At 37.4% G+C, this 20479-nt stretch overlaps 1 protein-coding gene across 6 annotated transcripts in view; it reads left to right on the forward strand.

Annotated features, from left to right (window-relative positions):
* NOL4 (nucleolar protein 4) overlaps positions 1–20479 on the forward strand; it is a 461414-nt gene that overhangs the window by 117382 nt on the left and 323553 nt on the right. For all 6 annotated transcript variants that reach the window (XM_042239581.2, XM_027960833.3, XM_042239576.2 and 3 more), the window contains 2 exons: positions 17479–17590; positions 18818–18930. In XM_042239581.2, coding sequence (XP_042095515.1) covers positions 17479–17590; positions 18818–18930 — 225 coding nt within the window. The remainder of the gene's footprint in view (positions 1–17478; positions 17591–18817; positions 18931–20479) is intronic.

Below are 20479 nucleotides of genomic sequence, written 5' to 3' on the forward strand. Positions count from 1 at the left end.
CTCCTTGGCCTTAGCAATCTGAAAGGAGGTGAATAGTGAAAAAATGGATTCTAAGAATTGGAATTTGGACCAAATTTTTTTGTATTTGGTGTTCAAATAATTTTAGGCATTCCTGGGCACTGTGATTTGGTATATGCAATGTATCCATTGATATTCATAGTTATTTGTACAGCCTAAACCAGTATTTCTCAGTAGGGCACTACAGACTTTGGGGCCAGATATGGCATTGCCCCAAGTACTCCAAGATTTATCCTTAACCCCTGAGTGCTAAGTTCTAGCAACCCAGTTCTAGTTATTCCTTGTTTTCAAAAGTCACCTTGGTGTGCCTGACACACAGTGAGGCCAAAGAAACCAAAATGCTGGAGCAGAGAAAGTTGTGTTGCAGGACCACGCAAGGAGGTGAATGACTGGTGCCCTAAATTCTCTGAATTCCTCAAAGACTCTGCACATTGCATAGACATATGAAATGGAGACAGCACTTTGTTGACAAAGGTCCCTATAGTCAAAGCTATGGTTTTTCCATTTGTTTTGTGTGGATGTGAAAATCGGACCATCAAGAAGGCTGAGCGCCGAAGAATGATGCTTTCGAAGTGTGGTGTTGGAGAAGACTCTTGACAGTGCATTGGACTGCAAGGAAATCAAACCAGTCAGTCCTAAAGGAAATCAGTCCTGAACATTCATTGGAAGGAATGATGCTGAAGCTGAAGCTCCAATCCTTTGGCCACCTGATGCGAAGAACTGACTGATTGGAAAAGACCCTGATGCTGGGAAAGACAGGGTGGGAGGAGAAGGGGGTGACAGAGGATGAGATGGAGGGTTGGCATCACTGACTCAATGGACTTGAGTCTGAGCAAACTCAGGGAGATGGTGAAGGACAGGGAGGCCTGGCCTGCTACAGTCCATGGGGTCTCAAAGAGTTGGACACGGCTGAGCGACTGAACAACGTGAAGGTTGTGTGACTCACGGCTGTCCTTAGTAAAGTGAAGCCTAAGTGTCTCCATTTTTCTCCTGTTTCTCCTAAGACGGCTAAATCTTGACTGTTTTGGGGGACTGTGGCAGCAGTTTTCTTGACTACATGTTTTAAAAGAAGTACTACTGTCCCTCTCCTTTGCGGGGCTTAGTAAGGGTAAACTTTAACCAAGGAAGCTGAAACAGGAACCCATTAGAGCTTGACCATGCCATTGAATTCTGGACCAAAAAAAAAAAGCTGAATTCAGCGTGTTCTTCCCTGCTGCTGCTACTGCTGCTAAGTCGCTTCAATCGTATCCGACTCTGTGTGACCCCATAGACGGAAGCCTACCAGGCTCCCCCGTCCCTGGGAGTCTTCAGGCAAGAACACTGGAGTGGGTTGCCATTTCCTTCTCCAATGCATGAAAGTGAAAAGTGAAAGGGAAGTTGCTCAGTTGTGTCCGACTCTTAGCAACCCCATGGACTGCAGCCTATCAGGCTCCTCCGTCCATGGGATTTTCCAGGTAAGAGTGCTGGAGTGGGATGCCATTGCCTTCTCCATGTTCTTCCCTAAGCCCCAGGAAAAACACTAATATATCACAGAAGATAGAGGAAGTCAATTTCCCCACACTTCCATGTGTGTAATTCTATATTTAAGAAGCTATTCATGCTGCAAGTCACTGAATAAACATTTGCTGTGCGGAGTCATTTTATTTACATGCAACAGTTAAGGATTCTCTTTATTTTACTTTTAGGAGCCATGTATGGAGAAAAACTTTTTTAGTGTCCATCTGCTCATTTTCTTTTCATCTAATATGAAGATTCTCTGTTATGACAATCTGTTCCTTAATAGCCAGATATTCTAACATAAGAAACACAAAAACATTGCCCACAACTTTGGAAATAATTCCAGTTTATTGGACTCTTCTTTTTGCTGTAATCACATTTGCGCAGTTCGTGGCTATTTTAATTATTGCAAAATACAACTCCAAGTTAAAGATGTTCATCATTATAATAAAGATAAAAAATAGAAAATAAAGTTCTTTTCTGCAAAGCAGGATAGCTAAATTTTAAGTGTCATCAGTGGAGCAAAAACTATTTCTTATAAAAATGAATTAGCTATAATTAACTTAGATCATTTCTATTTCTTGTTTGCCTTCATCTTAATTTGCTAATGCACAGTGATGTCATGCTCAGTTCATCCGATGTTGCCCTAGAAGGGTGTTATCTCTCTCTTTTTCCTCTTCTTGTTTCTTTTCATCATATAGCATATTTCTGTGCCTCTGCCCAAGTTCACTGCCTTTGCCTCTTACCTTGCACTTGTACCATTTCCCTAGCCCTGGAGGATAGACTGCACTTGATTCAATTTTTATTCCCCTCGCCCTTCATCTGAAACATTTGCCTCAGATTTCCAACTTGCTTATAGCTGTCTAAAGTTTGACCTGAACTGTCTAAGAATAGTCTTGCCCACTTTAGATCTCCTTTGAATTTGCAGCCTTTCTTTTAAACTTGACCACATCACCACCATCTTCTCTCAACACCGCAGCAAATGTCCTTGGACTGACAGACTGTATTCCTGTGCTTTGGACCAGTAGTTTTCACATTATGTATCATGACCCATTCGTGGATTTTCAAGTGAATGTAGTGAGTTTTGATAACTTTAAAAAAATGAAATAGAGAATATAAATGATGTTTTACTGTAGAAATGCGTATATATGCTAGCTTATGATGTAAAATATATTTCTGCCTGTGCTGTTGGTCTAAAACGTTGGAAAACATTGCTTTCAGTGAGCACTGTGATTTCAGATTGCCTGCAGATGCCCAGTAATCACTTCCACCTACCCTGCTTCTCACTTCTGCTCTTGATATATTCTTAGATCTTTCTGGCACAACAATTTGTTCCACATTTAAAATTATCTTCGGGCTCTAACCCATATTTTCATTCATCTCAGTTAAATGTACCCTACAAGGTTGCCAGATTTAACAAATACAGATACAGAATGCCCAGTTGTATTTGAATTTCAGATTAGCAATAATTTTAATATGTTATTCCCAGTATCACGTTTATCTGGAATTCACATTTAATTGTGAGTGTTGTATTTTATCTAGGAACCTTTGTGTGCTAAGTCACTTCAGTCATGTCTGACTTTGTGCAACCCTATGGACTGTAGCCCACCATGCCCCCCCCCTCCCACACCCCCAGGCTCCTCTGTCCATGGGATTCTCCAGGAAAAGATATTGGAGTGGGTTGCTGTGTCCTCCTCCAGGGTCTCTTCCCAACCCAGGGATTGAACCTGCATCTCTTATGTCTCCCGTTTTGGCAGGAAGGTTCTTTACCGATAGCGCCACATGGAAAGCCCCTTGGAATCTTAATCATATTTAAAAATCAACTCAAGATATTCCTGACTGGGCCACCCCTTAACTAAATGAAAAAGACAAGAGGATCTAATAAATGAGTGTGATGACTGAATATAGAAAATGATCAGAGAAGAACAAAGGGGATAGTAGACAGTAATATAAACTGAAAAAGGCATATGGGAATAATTGATGAACACTGGAGTGGGTAGCCTATCCCTTCTCCAGCAGCTCTTCCCAATCCAGGAATTGAAGCAGGGTTTCCTGCATTGCAGGCAGATTCTTTACCAACTGAGCTGTCAGGGAAGCCCCAGTAACAGGACCAGAGTGTAGCAAAATCAATACTATGGGATTGATAAGAATCCAACCAAAAAGTTGAGCACCCACCACCAGGGGGCAGTAGACAGTCCGAGGGGGCTAAAGTGCAAACCTGGCAGCATCCTAGTTTTGATATTGAAGATGTTAAGGCCCAGGCATTCAGTTGGTTAACAGATGTATAGAGGTCAAATTGATACAGTGTAATGGGAAGTCTTGCTGAAATGGCATTTAGGGTTTGGAAGCAAAAATTGCTGAGGGCCAGAGTAAATGCAAATTTGATCAGACAACCTAAATGTTTGCCTTTTTGTTTAACTGATTATGTTGCTATGAATACACTTTTTACCTAAGAGCATTTATGATGAGTCCTGATCAAAGCATTTTTTGGAATCACATTAAAATTAGCCAAAAAATTAACAAGTGATTACAGTGATTTCCTATTTGTTGTTCAGTAGCTCAGTCCTTTCTGACTCTTTGAGACCTCATGGACTGCAGTAAGCCAGGCTTCCCTTTTCTTCACTATCTCTGGAGTTTGCTCAAACTCATGTCCACTGAGTCAATGATGTCATCAACCATCTCATCCTCTGTCACCCCTTTCTCCTCCTGCCCTCAATCTTCCCAACATCAGGGTCTTTTCCAATGAGTTGACTCTTCATATCAAGTGGCCAAAGTATTGGAGCTTCAGCTTCAGCATCAGTCCTTCCAATGAATATTCAGGACTGATTTCCTTTAGGATTGACTGGTTTGATATCCTTGCTGTCCAAGGGACTCTCAAGAGTCTTCTCCAACACTGCAGTTCGAAAGCATCAATTCTTTGATGCTCACCCTTCTTGATAGTCAAAGTCTCACATCCATAGATGACTACTGGAAAAACCATAGCTTTAACTATAGGGACCTCTGTCAACAACGTAATGTCTCTGCCTTTTGCTGCACTATCTAGGTTTGCCATAGCTTTTCTCAAAGGACCAAACATTGTTTGATTTCATGGAGGCACTCACTGTCCACGGCAGTTTTGGAGCCCAGGAAAATAAAGTCTGCTATTCTTTCCATGTTTCTCCATCTATTTGCCGTGAAGTATTGGGATCAGATGCCATGATCTTTAGTTTTTGAATGTTGAGTTTAAAGCCAACTTTTTCATTCTCTTCTTTCACCTTCATCAAGAGGCTCTTTACTTCCTCTTCTCTTTCTGCCATAAGGGTGGTGTCATCTGCATATCTGAGGTGATTGATATTTCTCCCAGCAATCTTGATTCCACCTTGAACTTCATCCAGTCTGGCATTTCACATGTTGCACTCTGCATATAAGTTAAATAAGCAGAGTGACAATATACAGCGTTGATGTACGCCTTTCCCAACTTTGAGCCAATCCAGTGTTCCATGTCCAGTTCTTGACCTGCATACAGGTTTCTCAGGAGACAGATGAGGTGGTCTGATATTCTCAAAGCTTGAAGAATTTTCCAGTTTGTTGTGGTCCATAGAGTCAAAGGTTTTAGCATAGTCAATGAAGCAGAAGTCAATGTTTTTCTGGAATCCCCTTGCTTTTTCTATGATCCAAGGGATGTTGGCAATTTAATCTCTGGTTCCTCTGCCTTTATAAATCTAGCTTGTATATCTGGAAGTTCCATCATGTCTGGATTGTGAAACAATTACCAACAGGAGATTTCAATTATTTAATATGGCCCAGCCTATTAGTGGTATAGAACCATACCTAGCAGTATTCAGGGATAATTTTAGTGCCTATGCCTTCAATAGATATTTGTTCAGTGTTTAGGTGAAAAATGTCTTCACCTTTGTAAGACTGCTTCCATGTGCCACTCCCCTGATCCAGAAGTTCCTCTGTAGAAGTATAATGATGTTCACTGCTTATCTTTTCTCATGCATGAACTGAGTAAAAGAAAACTCAAATAAATGTAAGAAAACCATTGGTTAGACTTTATAGTTTCATAACACATCTGTAAAAGTATCTGGGCCAAAGGCTATAGTGTTGGTAAGCTTTATATGTATATAGCATATGTGTGTATATATACATATATATTTTTTCCTAATTCCATCTCTTTAGATGTATTCAAAAATATACAGTGTGTAAACCAGATAAAGATAGAGTGGCCCTTGTTGAACTGGAGATAATGCCCATAAACAAGATTTTCCTTCCTCAGATAGGGATCTCTCTGGACTGTGGTGTCTTTTTGAATCAGGACATATGAGGTCCTGATCCACATAACTATTTGAATGTATAGATTCTATTCAATTACATTTTAATTTTATTAGTTTAAAAAATAAATTTCTGCATCTTCATTATGTGGTTATGTACATTGCAAGTGGTATGTGATAACATATCATGATGAGTGAAGTGAATGAAAGTCACTCAGTCATGTCCGACTTTTTGTCTCTTTACAACCCCATGGACTATACAGTCCATGGAATATTTCAGGCCAGAATACTGGAGTGGGTAGCCTTTCCCTTCTCCGGGGGATCTTCCCAACCCAGGGATCGAACCCAGGTCTCCTGCATTGCAGGAGGATTCTTTACCAGCTGAGCCACAAGGGAAGCCCAATAACACTGGAGTGGGTAGCCTATCCCTTCTTCAGGAGATCTTCCCGACATTGCAGGTGGATTCTTTACAAACTGAGCTATCAGGGAAGCCCAAAATATCACAATATTAAACATTAAATATCACAATAGGGTTACTATAAATGTCGTTAGGAGACTGTTTCTTTATACATGATTTCAAGAGTTTCACAGAAGAGAATGTTAAATATTGGGCCCCAAAGGCGAGTTCTTCCATGGGCTTACTGTATGATACTTTGCAAAAAAAAAAAAAATGTAGTGTTACTATTCCAGTGAAATAAAGGTGTTATTTCTCTTTTTAAAATACACTTATAAAGCTAATGTGGAGAAGGTAATTTCAAAAGTAGTACGATTAAAGCAACTTTATCTTGCTCTAAAATTCAGTGTCTGAAATGGAGCACACTGTTTACAAAGGCATCAAGCTGTGGAGTAATGTTACTTAACAATGAAATTCAGCACTTACCTACTATTTTTCCAAATTACTAACATTTAGTAGCACTAATTCTGATTATTTTTGCTAAGACTTTAGTGAACTTAGGACAAAATGGTGTGATTCTGGTTGATAAATCTTTTGATTTTAGCATTTTTTGTTTGCTAATGCTCATGATTTACCCACGTCAAGCAACATCTCTGTTTTAGTTCATGCATTAGGTTCAAATCTTAAACCAACAATAGCTTCTCTACTGGTGAATGTCTTTGAACAATTATAGTCTTAGTCCTTTAGAAATAGGTTACTTACATTCTTCCTTGTGTGTGTTAGTTGCTCAGTCATGTCAGACTGTTTGCGACCCCATGAGCTGTAGCCTGCCAGGCTTCTCTGTCCATGGAATTCTCCAGGAAAGAATACTGGAGTGGATTGCCATTCCCTTCTCAAGAGGATCTTCCCGACCCAGGGATCAAACCCTGTTTCTTGCATCACAGGCAGATTCTTTACCATTTGAGCCACAGGGAAGAAGGAACTCCTCCTTGGGCATTCTGTTAAAAAAGGACCTCCTCTGCATTTAGTTGCTGTCTGTTACAATATTACAGCATTATGACAAAGCCATTACTTTAGCCTCAGTTCTGTTGGAACAGAACAGATGGCCAGTTAATTTCCTCCAGGTGGAGCTCTGCATTGTTACTGCGGTCTGATGTGTTTCTCCTGGAACTCTGTAACCTGAGACAAGGTACAGAGCCCTTGACTGGCCCTTATATTCAAAAGGGTCACCGCAAACCAGTCGGAGCATTTTATACTTTAAAGAACCTCACTCCAGGGAACATTATAAACATTTTAGTATAATTAACCTATGCTGTGAGGTTAATATTCAAACTCTTACGGATGAGACAGTCTCTCTCTTTCATTTTTAATACTGATGACCAGGAGAGGCTATAAAATGTGGTGATCAAAACTGAATAAAATGTAGGCTCTGAAACCAGAGCTTGTCTCTTCTTGTTTGATAAATTATACAACCTCTCTGAAGCTTAGTTTCCTCATCTGTTAAACAGAGATGATAATGGTGGTGATAGTCATCTATTCCCGGGGCTGTTGTGAGCATTAAATGATAAAATCCATATAAGATTCTTGCTTAGTATAATTATTAAGTACCCAATTAATGGGAAACACACATATAATAGAATTTTAGGAAAGCATTTCCTTTTGTGTAAAATAGCCAAAGAAAAATAAAAGTTGTCACGGAGTTAACAAGAACGCTAATTTAGAGAACTGTCAATACTCTACCATTTTAGGAGCCAAAGAATTGCATGTTTAGAGACAAGCCGAGTCAGTTTTGAGGACCTTTCTATTGAAAATGCTTGGAAATTCAACACAGTTAAAATTAGAATTCTTAGGACTGGGCAAGAAGGACAGGACAAACAGTCCTGTTAAAATAATTTTTGTCTGTTATCACTTTTGCTGTTAATTTGCAAAACCTATGGCTCAAGTTAATGAGATAACCTTGGATCGTGTAATTGTGACTCACACAATCTGAAAAAGTATAGCAAAACAACAGTTTTTATTCAGTTTTTGATTTTCTTTTAAAAATTTTTGACTTGTACTAAGCTCTTGTTTTTTTTAAACTTTTTATTTTTTTAACTTTTTATTTCATATTGAAGTATAGCAATGCTGTGACAGTTTCAGGTGCACAGCAGAGTGACTCAGCCATGCAAATACAAGTATCCGTTCTCCCACAAACTCACCCTCCCATCCAGGCTGCCACATAACATTGAGCAAAGTTCCCTGCACTGTACAGTAGATCCTTATTGATTACCATTTTAAATATAACAGTTTATTATTAAATTATTTGAGTAATTAATTTCAAAATTTTTCTAATTTCATATTACCCAAATAGATCGCAGAAAGAAAGGAGACTTATTTCTGAATATAAAACTGTGCTATTCCAAAGTAAATGTAAGAAGACTTTAGGAATTACGTATATTATCAAATTTATGAGATTTGGACACTCGTTTAACTGTGATTGACTTTTAAAGTTTCAGTTCTTTTGGATAAGTTACAGTTTTACCTTAAGAAGCTTTTGAGGGGAAGGTGAGTGGCACTTGGGAACTGCCATTGGTTTTATTTTATTTTATTTTATGTGCCAAAGAGCTCTTTATTTTTTTTTAATTTTTATTTTTACTTTATTTTACTTTACAATACTGTGTTGGTTTTGCCATACATTGACATGAATCTGCCACGGGTGTACATGAGTTCCCAATCATGAACCCCTTCCCACCTCCCACCCCATATCATCTCTCTGGATCATCCCCGTGCACCAGCCCCAAGCATCCTGTATCCTGTATCGAACATAGGCTGGCGATTCATTTCTTGCATGATAGTATACATATTTCAATGCTATTCTCCCAAATCATTCCACCCTCTCCCTCTCTCTCAGAGTCCAAAAGTCCATTCTATACATCTGTGTCTCTTTTGCTGTCTCACATACAGGGTTATCATTACCATCTTTCTAAATTCCATATATATGTGTTAGTATACTGTATTGGTGTTTTTCTTTCTGGCTTACTTCACTCTGTATAATCGGCTCCAGTTTCATCCATCTCATTAGAACTGATTCAAATGTATTCTTTTTAATGGCTGAGTACTCCATTGTGTATATGTACCACGGCTTTCTTATCCATTCATCTGCTGATGGACATCAAGGTTGTTTCCATGTCCTGGCTATTATAAACAGTGCTGTGATGAACATTGGGGTACATGTGTCTCTTTCAATTCTGGTTTCCTCAGTGTGTATGCCCAGCAGTGGGATTGCTGGGTCATATGGCAGTTCTATTTGCAATTTTTTAAGGAATCTTCACACTGTTCTCCATAGTGGCTGTACTAGTTTGCATTCCCACCAACAGTGTAGGAGGGTTCCCTTTTCTCCACACCCTTTCCAGCATTTATTGCTTGTAGACTTTTGGATTGTAGCCATTCTGACTGGTGTGAAATGGTACCTCATTGTGGTCTTGATTTGCATTTCTCTGATAATGAGTGATGTTGAGCATCTTTTCATGTGTTTGTTAGCCATCCGAATGACTGCTTTGGAGAAATGCCTATTTAGTTCTTTGGCCCATTTTTTGATTGGGTCGTTTATTTTTCTGGAGTTGAGCTGCATGAGTTACTTGTATATTTTTGAGATTAGTTGTTTGTCAGTTGCTTCATTTGCTATTATTTTCTCCCATTCAGAAGGCTGTCTTTTCACCTTGCTTATATTTTCCTTTGTTGTGCAGAAGCTTTTAATTTTAATTAGATCCCATTTGTTTATTTTTTGCTTTTATTTCCAGGATTCTGGGAGGTGGATCATAGAGGATCCTGCTGTGATTTATGTCGGAGAGTGTTTTGCCTATGTTCTCCTCTAGGAGTTTTATAGAAGAAGTAAAACTCTCACTGTTTGCAGATGACATGATCCTCTACATAGAAAACCCTAAAGACTCCACCAGAAAATTACTAGAGCTAATCAATGAATATAGTAAAGTTGCAGGATATAAAATCAACACACAGAAATCCCTTGCATTCCTATACACTAATAGTGAGAAAGTAGAAAAAGAAATTAAGGAAACAATTCCATTCACCATTGCGATGAAAAGAATAAAATACTTAGGAATACATCTACCTAAAGAAACTAAAGACCTATATATAGAAAACTATAAAACACTGATGAAAGAAATCAAAGAGGACACTAATAGATGGAGAAATATACTATGTTCATGGATTGGAAGAATCAATATAGTGAAAATGAATATACTACCCAAAGCAATCTAGAGATTCAATGCAATCCCTATCAAGCTACCAACAGTATTTTTCACAGAACTAGAACAAATAATTTCAAGATTTGTATGGAAATACAAAAAACCTCAAACACCCGAAGCAATCTTGAGAAAGAAGAATGGAACTGGAGAAATCAACTTGCCTGACTTCAGGCTCTACTACAAAGCCACAGTCATCAAGACAGTATGGTACTGGCACAAAGACAGAAATATAGATCAATGGAACACAATAGAAAGCCCAGAGATAAATCCACACACCTATGGACACCTTATCTTTGACAAAGGAGGCAAGAATATACAATGGAGTAAAGACAATCTCTTTAACAAGTGGTGCTGGGAAAACTTGTCAACCACTTGTAAAAGAATGAAATTAGATCACTTTCTAACACCACACACAAAAATAAACTCAAAATGGATTAAAGATCTAAATGTAAGACCAGAAACTGTAAAACTCCTAGAGGAGAATATATGCCATTGGTTTTATACTTGTTGGATTTTAAAAACTACTGTTTCTTCTTCCTTCACAAAGGCAGGGACATTGGCAAGATAAAAATGCTCATCCTCCTTTCAACTATAGTATTTGTCTGTAAACTTTTCAGAAATAAGTTCCTGATAGTTTTTTTATGTTTCATATTTTAACACACAAGTGTGTAAGATCAGTAGCAGTGCCCCTTATGAGACTTAATAATTAGATCTTCTTCAGGTGGATAGGTTTATCATTAGATTACTAATATCATACTATCTTGGTTCTAAATGCTGTCCATCCATAGATGCTACAGATCAGTTATATTTATGTAGAAATCCTGAAAGATGATGCTGTGAAAGTGATGTACTCAATATGCCAGCACATTTGGAAAACTCAGCAGTGGCCACAGGACTGGAAAAGGTCAGTTTTCATTCCAATACCAAAGAAAGGCAATGCCAAAGAATGCTCAAACTACCACGCAATTGCACTCATCTCACATGCTAGTAAACTAATGCTCAAAATTCTCCAGCCAGGCTTCAGCAATACATGAACCGTGAACTCCCTAATGTTCAAGCTGGTTTTAGAAAAGGCAGAGGAACCAGAGATCAAATTGCCAACATCCACTGGATCATGGAAAAAGCAAGAGAGTTCCAGAAAAACCTCTATTTCTGCTTTATTGACTATGCCAAAGCCTTTGACTGTGTGGATCACAATAAACTGTGGAAAATTCTGAAAGAGATGGGAATACCAGATCACCTAACCTGCCTCTTGAGAAATCTGTATGCAGGTCAGGAAGCAACAATTAGAACTGGACATGGCACAAAAGACTGGTTCCAATAGGAAAAGGAATACGTCAAGGCTGTATATTGTCACCCTGCTTATTTAACTTCTATACAGAGTCCATCATGAGAAACGCCGGGCTGGAAGAAACACAAGCTGGAATCAAGATTGCTGGGAGAAATATCAATCACCTCAGATATGCAGATGACACCACCCTTATGGCAGAAAGTGAAGAGGAGTTAAAAAGCCTCTTGATGAAAGTGAAAGAGGAGAGTGAAAAAGTTGGCTTAAAGCTCCTCATTCAGAAAACGAAGATAATGGCATCCAGTCCCATCACTTCATGGGAAATAGATTGGGAAACAGTAGAAACAGTGTCAGACTTTATTTTTTTGGGCTCCAAAATCACTGCAGATGGTGACTACAGCCATGAAATTGAAAGACACTTACTCCTTGGAAGAAAAGTTATGACCAACCTAGATAGCATATTCAAAAGCAGAGACATTACTTTGCCAACTAAGGTCCATCTAGACAAGGCTATGGTTTTTCCTGTGGTCATGTATGGATGTGAGAGTTGGACTGTGAAGAAGGCTGAGCACCGAAGAATTGATGCGTTTGAACTGTGGTGTTGGAGAAGACTCTTGAGAGTCCCTTGGACTGCAAGGAGATCCAACCAGTCCATTCTGAAGGAGATCAACCCTGGGATTTCTTTGGAAGGAATGATGCTAAAGCTGAAACTCCAGTATTTTGGCCACCTCATGCGAAGAGTTGACTCATTGGAAAAGACTCTGATGCTGGGAGGGATTGGGGGCAGGAGAAGAAGGGACAACAGAGGATGAGATGGCTAGATGGCATCACGGACTCGATGGACGTGAGTCTGATTGAACTCCGGGAGATGGTGATGGACAGGGAGGCCTGGCATGCGGTGATTCATGGGGTCACAAAGAGTCGGACACGACTGAGTGACTGAACTGAACTGAACTGATCACCATGTTTTTAAATTGGAGAAGTTATTTATATTTCTTAGAATGCTAATACAATTTATTATTTTCTGCATTCCTGATGAATTCTGGTCCTAACGGACTTAGAATATAATGTTTTCATTGAAGACACTATCAATGTTGTCTAATACACAGATGAATTAAAGTCTTTAGAAGTGATAAGCAATGAAAAAAGGGGCCACAACATTCCCACTGCTCAACCATAGCTAATTTGAAGTTAAAAAATAGGAAAAACAGGGTGTGAGGGCTCTCTGTCTGTGACACTGGTCACCCCATTGATCGCTAGGGATGATTCAACTGACCTGGCTGATGAGGCGGGTGCACCTGTCCTTCCTCACCACTCCAAGTGCCTCCTCCCCAAACTGCACACTCAGCTGACGAGCGTGACCTGCCCTGATAAAGAATGATCATTCCTGGGCCAAGGGTATATGAGTAGCTGGCTCCCCTGCCAGAACCTCCCCACATGCTCCCAAGGTCCATATGTAGGAGAATGTAGGATAGTCAAGCTTCTAAGACTCCAGACACACCAAATGAGGTGCTGCATGTGGCAGCCTGCCTTTCTTAATAAATAGAAAGCATCAATGAGTCTTATAAATCTTTAGCCATATCTCAAATTGAAGGAATATTTAAAACAGATATATTTTAAATATATTTAAAATAGATAACTGACAAGGACTTACTATATACACAGGGAGTTCTCGATATTCTGTAATGACCTAAATGGGAAAATAATTTGAAAAAATAATAGAAAGAATTAATTTTAAAAACTTAGTATGTATATCTATAGAGCTTTGTAGCTATAGTACTTGTAATAAAAAATATATCAGTGATAGCAGGAAGGAAACAAAAGTTCCCAAGTCCCAACTCTGCTAACACTTTGGGGTTTGGGGTAGGTTGGGCTTTTTCTGTTTTTACAGTATCCAATTTTTGAAAATCTGTTTTGAGGTTCCTGCTTTCCTTGGACCCCATGCATTTGTCTAACCTGTCTGTTGGATGAACCCACCATGGTCCCTTGAGTGTATGGAAATAGACCAGGACCGAGAGATCCAGTTTCAAGTTCCAGCTCTTTGCTTTGTCCTCTCTTGTGTAACAGTGGCAGTTTATTTAACCTCTTGTACCAATGGATCCTCTTATCAAGAAATTACTATAAAACCTTGTTTTAGCCACTACCTAAAATGATGGATTCAAAACTCAATGAAAAGCAATATATGAATCTAAGAAAACAAGTCTGGATTTGTAGAAAATAACATTTCTAAGAAAGAGATGCCTCCTAATTATTTACATGATGGAGAGTGTGAGGTCATTAGTTTGTAAGATTCAATATGACTATGTTCTAGTCCTTCCTTTGGATGTTTATTTTTGTTAATGGCAATATATATGACTTGTCACATGGCAGTTGTTTTGTGGTTGCTGTTTTTATTGTTTCAATGTTTCATTCAGAAGGAACAAGACTAATATCCATTCAAGTGATTTTTTGCATCTTATTACTAACAAGATGCAGCATTTCTGTGTTGATAAACCAATTCTAAGGAAATATACTCTGTCTTTCCCAGTTATAAAGATATTTCTAAGAATGGATTTTCAAATTAATATAATCCTCACTAGTGTTCTAGAAATGCTCTGTACCGTATATTCAAAGTCTGATTTCTGTCCTAGAAAAAGAGAAGTGATTAGATTTGGAAAATGGGTCAAGGAAATAGACATTTATGAATGACATAGTGTTTTATATCATTAATTATAGTTAGTAGAATGGTATTTCAAGTATATGAATCAAAGTATTTTTCAATTTCTGTCCATTCTGATTTGATTTGCACCTGTTTTTACATATTTAGGACTTTGATGAATAGACAGCCTAGAAGAACACATCCCTGAGTTTTATCTCTGTTTATGAACATCTGTTTAACGTTGATTTAACATTTAAACATTCACAGAAGCAGATCCTTTCGTCAGGGCAAGGGCCATAGGAGCATTTAGCTCAGGCCTCAAGTTCAAGAGTCTTCATGTAGACTGTCTGTGTAATCTCTGAACAGGGTTATGAAAGGCTATTGACAGGACCAAGTGCAGTATTTCATTATGGGCTTTATTTGTAATTATTAAAATGAAAATGTAATTATTCAAATGTACCATAATTTTAGAATTTTAAAGGACATCTCCTCACTGTTTAAAAATGTTCTGAGAACTGTGGCAATGGAGACTGCCTAGGACCCTTAATTTCAAAGAGACTGGGAGAAGAAAGATTCTAGAAAAAGGAAAAGGACGAATTTTCCTTCTTCACCATCATGGCAGGAGAAATATCCCTTCAGAAATGAGTATGAGACTTGAAGAGCCTATTCTGAGAGTCTCTTCTCCTCCCTGTGCCTCAGAAGACTCCAAGGTCCTTGGGCTCTGATGAGCATGAGGTAGGGTAGAAAAGGTCTGAGGAGAGTAGGATGTCTCAGCAGGTCCCTCTATAAAATGGGTTCTGAACATGAAAAAAAGCACCTACAAAGAGGTGATTTTATCCACTTACATAACATAACAGTGAGATGCCCAGAATACCACCACAGAGATTAAGGTGATACAATACTTACTAAAATATCTTTTCTAAGATACCAGAAGGAATTTTTATTATTTCATTCACAAATGTACAGACATTTATCCACTTACATAACTTATTTGTGGTCATTACAGATACTTGTTTTTAAGAGTAAGAGTACAAAATAAATATTAAATATGATTAATGATTAAAACAATTGGAACTAGATAGTGCTAGGACAAATAATACAATTGAATCAGGTCAATGATAAAGCTCTCTAGGTGGGATTTCTACACAAGTACTTTATTAACACTGAGAAAGGGGAAAATTGCAGAGCATCAGGACCATGGAAGCAAACACAGCATCTCTTTTACTCCACCAGTTGGCTATTTTTTTTTCAATTGAAGATTTCTCTTTTATGTAAGATGATAAAAGCATTAATGGAAATCCTCTTTGAAAATAACGGAGCATTCTTCTCAAATCCTGCTTGTTAATGAATTTACTGGTTAGATGTATTAGTTCCAGTGGATTATAACTTCATATGTGTTAAAATATGAAGTGTCTGGACAGAGCATGCAGCAGAGATTTAACTTCTAAATTATTATAAAATATTTTTAGAGTCAGAAAAATATTATCTCTAATTAGATAACTAAATCAGGCTAAAATGTTAGCTCCCTTTGTAAAAATAGATGAATAAAAGTCAAATTTGTGTGTGTGTGGAGAAGAGAATGTGTGAAAATGATTGAACATTTAAATTGTATATTTGTATTTCTTTACTTTAAACTAACAATATATTTTGATGAAATACTTTGAAATTTCTCTAATTATTTTTCCTCACAATTCCTATATTACAAGGAAGTTTTTTTTAATCTGAACATCTTAATTTACAAATGATAGTTATATTAAAAATCAGAGTTTCATTGTGTAATCCTAGTAGAGTTGAATGTGAATTACCTGTGTGAGGATCATCCATGACTTATTTTCAGTTGTAGACTGATTTCTTCTCTTTGATATTCTTATGGCTTCTTTTCCCTGAGCGTCAAAGTGATAGGCTAAGTGATGCAAACTGACTTTCATGTGAAATCCAGGATAAAATACACTTTATAATTTTGGATTTTAGTATGTGAGGTTTCCTTGAGGCTGTGCTCCTTCTGCAGCCTGGAAAAGGAAAAGTTTCCCCCATTAACATGGAAGGACCTGTGCAGATTTGTACTCAGTTGAACACAAGGTGCATATTTTCCTTCCATTCCACAAACTTAAAATACATCAGTGTTCATAACAGCTCTACATGCACCTGAGATACTGTTACGGCACTTATATCTAATTTACAACTCATTTATTCTTCCTGCTTATCTCCTATTTCATGGACCAGTGTCAGTGTTAGTATAACTTTCCACTAATGGTGGAAAACTAATGCCCTAATCAGACTCCCTAGCAGCCCTGTCAGTTAGTGTCAGGTTTTATTTAGTGATGTTTAGCAATCTATCAGTTTCACTTCCAGAATCTTTGCTTTGATGAGAGAAATACCTTGGTTTTTGAAAAGTCAGTGTTTAAAGAATCACTGATAAGAATATTGATTTTTAATTTGATTCTAGATCACGGTTCTGAAAAGAGAAGCTCTGGATAGGGTGCTGGAAAAGTGGCTGTGACTCTCAGTGTGACATAGATTATGAAACACTGATGTAAAATAACAAATAAAAAATTGCTGGCCAGAATGCATTCCAGGTGTGTCATTTTCTGTGGAAAGGATGATTCACTGCAGTAAATAGATAACATGAGTTCTGTTCAGATTATTTTTTTTTATTTTTACTGAAAATACTTTGAAAAGCAATTATGAAGACCTGCTTTTTACTGCAAAATCTAAAGTGTTTTGTTTCTCCTTGGGGCTAAATTTTTAAAAGCATATGTAAAATTGGATACCATGTTAATGGTGCTAGCAATGAGTTTAATTGCCAAAAACCATGGGGGCCAATATTAATAAGGAAAATTCACCTGAGTATCTGTACCCTGTAATTATTTTTCCTAAAAAAAAAAAAAAATGCAGAAATAGAAACAGATCTCCATCCAGATGTGGCTCCTTTTCCTCCACATCACGTTCTTAGTGATTATTAAGAGACACGCAATCAAGTTGGATAGATATTTCTTGAAATGATGCATGGTATGCAATGCATGCTTTCATTGTGCTTCCTGCCATTATGGAATAATGCGTCTTATTTGGAAATACAGTGATCACTTCTGTTGAATCATGCCCAGTCCGTTTGTATAATAACACCCCTGTTTTGTGAATCATTTCAGATTTCAGAGAGCTATGCCTTCCTACCAAGAGAAGCGGTGACACGATTTCTAATGAGCTGCTCAGAGTGCCAGAAAAGAATGCATTTAAACCCAGATGGAACAGATCATAAAGGTAGCCGCAGTGTCAAATAGTGAGATTTCAAGTAATTTTATTCATAATGGCAATTTATAGCCCACATTTTTCGAAGAATGTGGTAGAATGAAACAGTTCAACAAGTCAAATCATCTCATTTATTCAAATAGGAGCCAGTAAATCCACTTACAGAGCAATGCAATGCCCTTCTTCAAGTGAAAGACAGTCTTGACTGTGGCAAATATTTTTGTCCTATAATAATGTTTTAATTCTCATTCATTGTGTGTATTTCATGGTGTTTTAACTATCTTCAGCAAGGAAATTGATGTTCCATCTGTGTTCTTTTAAATTTATCATCTTCTTATTTCTAAAAGTAATGAATACTAATTTTTTTTCACTGAAATTTTTTATAGAGAAGTTACTGTTTGGCTTTGGCTTTCATTAAAAATTATTTGGATTATTTTCCTAATATATGAGTTTCTCACAGAGGTTAATCTCAAAGCTATATTGAAGCTAGTCAATTCTCATGTGTTGGAGGATGAGTAGAATGGCAAAATATAAAAATAAAAAGCTTCCTTTTTGCCGTCATGTGGTCCACTTAGAAAGTAAGTATGGGGACCTCCCTGATGGTCCAGTGGTTAAGACTTTGAACTCCCACTGCAGGTGTGAGAAGTGAAAGTGTTAGTATAGCCCACCAGGCTCCTCTGTCCATGGAATTCTCTAGGCAAGAATACTGAAATGGGTAGCCATTCCCTTCTCCAGGAGATCTGCTTGACCCAGGGATCAAAACTGAGTCTCCTGCATTGCAGGCAGATTCTTTACTGTCTGAGCCACCAGGGAAGCCCAGCCTTGGGTTCCGTCCCTGGTTAGAGCATTAAGATCCCACACGCTGTGTGGCATGGCCAAAAAAAATTGTGTACAGCAAAGGAGAAAAATAAGAAAATACTGATGATTTTGTTTAAACACTGTATTAGCTTCACTCATTGTTATCCAAGATACCAAAACACTCACTTTGTAGTTAGAAATAACCAGTTTATCCATAGTGCTATTTTGTCCCCAAACACTGTTATTGAACCTTTCCAATCATATATATATATATATATATATATATATATATATATATTTATGCTCCATCTCTAATGCTACCAATCTCCTAAAAACTTGGTATCTTGCATCTTATTTCAATTTGAACAAACTAGATCATTCTGAAATTACAGGTAGAGTACTGTATCACTTTCATTACCCATTAAAAATGTTTTATTACAGATAATGGAAAACCTCCCACTTTGGTGACCAGCATGATTGACTACAACATGCCAATTACCATGGCCTATATGAAGCACATGAAACTGCAGCTGCTAAACTCACAGCAAGATGAGGTAAAATGAAAATATCTACCCTTATATCACAAGTCAGAATGCAGCTTGATGACCATGACTCTCATATTAAGCATGATGCCATTTTGAAGACAGTAATTTATTTTTTTAATAAAAGGAGTGCCAGTAGAAATGCACAGATGGAGAAATAGGCAGAGATCTTTAGTCGTCAACAGATTCCCTATCTGAACACGTCCACCTTAGTGTTATGTGAAAATTTGTTCATTCTCCCCAAAGATTCATTTTCCTTCATAGCCTACCATTGAACTAACCTTGATAAAGTGCTAGGAAGTTCAGGGGAAAGTATTCCAAATAAGTGTGTTTCCAGGGAAATTATAGTATTAAGGCTATTTTACGTGGAAATCAGAAGTTCAATTTCATAGGTATTTCAAGTATGACCATTTCAAATCATCCAAATCTTTTGTATATTTTAAAGTTGTTTTCCAGTTAACCATTATTCTATGTATTTGTCTACTTCTCTGAATCGTCTTAACTAGAAATGTTTTGATGTTTCAGATTATTGTATTTAATTTGTATACTGAGATTCTAGCAATGAGCTTGTTGGCATATATTAGACACAGAATGAATATTTGTTAAATATTCTTCTCCAAGATACTGATTCACTTACCAGTTTGGTTGAAGTATCTCAAAAGCAGGGGCTAAGTCATATACAAACCCTGTGTATATTCCCCAAATACTTCTAACAGTGTGGCTTAGTAAATCCTTCTTAATTAGTTAGTAGCCATTAGTTAATATACACACTCAAAGTATCTATATTAGAAATAGTTTCTCAGGCTAATATAGTCTCTCCTTTATGAAATTTCTCTGGAAGAGGAAATGTGGTTAAATACTTATTTTTAAGTATAACATTACTTGGTGAAGTATTAAATTCTTTTACATTTAGTTAACTTTGTTCATAAAGCTCAAATCAAATTTTTTATTTTCCTCTTTTTTTTTTGGCTTTAAATCATTTTATTTTATTTTGCTTTTTTTTTAATTAAAAAAATTTTTTTACTTTGTTTTACTTTACAATACTGTATTGGTTTTGCCATACATTGACATGAATCCAGCATGGGTGTATATGTGTTCCCAAACATGAACCCCTCCCACCTCCCTCCCCATAACATCTCTCTGGGTTATCCCCGTGCACCAGCCCCAAGCATGCTGTATCCTGCATCGGACATAGACTGGTGATTCTACACACTGAGGAAACCAGAATTGAAAGAGACACATGTACCCCAATGTTCATCGCAGCACTGTTTATAATAGCCAGGACATGGAAACAACCTAGATGTCCATCAGCAGATGAATGGATAAGAAAGCTGTGGTACTTATTTTTCTCTTTATGTCAGCAGGTTTAATCTCAAAACTGTATTTATAAAATTATTTTGTCTCAAAAGACTTTATGAAAAGTATATTCTATAAGAAAACCTGTATTAGTGCCATGGCAACATCAGATTCCATATTATCAGATGGATATATGTAAGTGATTAACTCATAATAAAGCCATTCAAAAACAGGAAAAGCAGTTAAGAAAATATTACTATTTATC

Source organism: Ovis aries, chromosome 23 (genome assembly GCF_016772045.2).
Source record: "Ovis aries strain OAR_USU_Benz2616 breed Rambouillet chromosome 23, ARS-UI_Ramb_v3.0, whole genome shotgun sequence".
Classification (NCBI taxonomy): domain Eukaryota; kingdom Metazoa; phylum Chordata; class Mammalia; order Artiodactyla; family Bovidae; genus Ovis; species Ovis aries.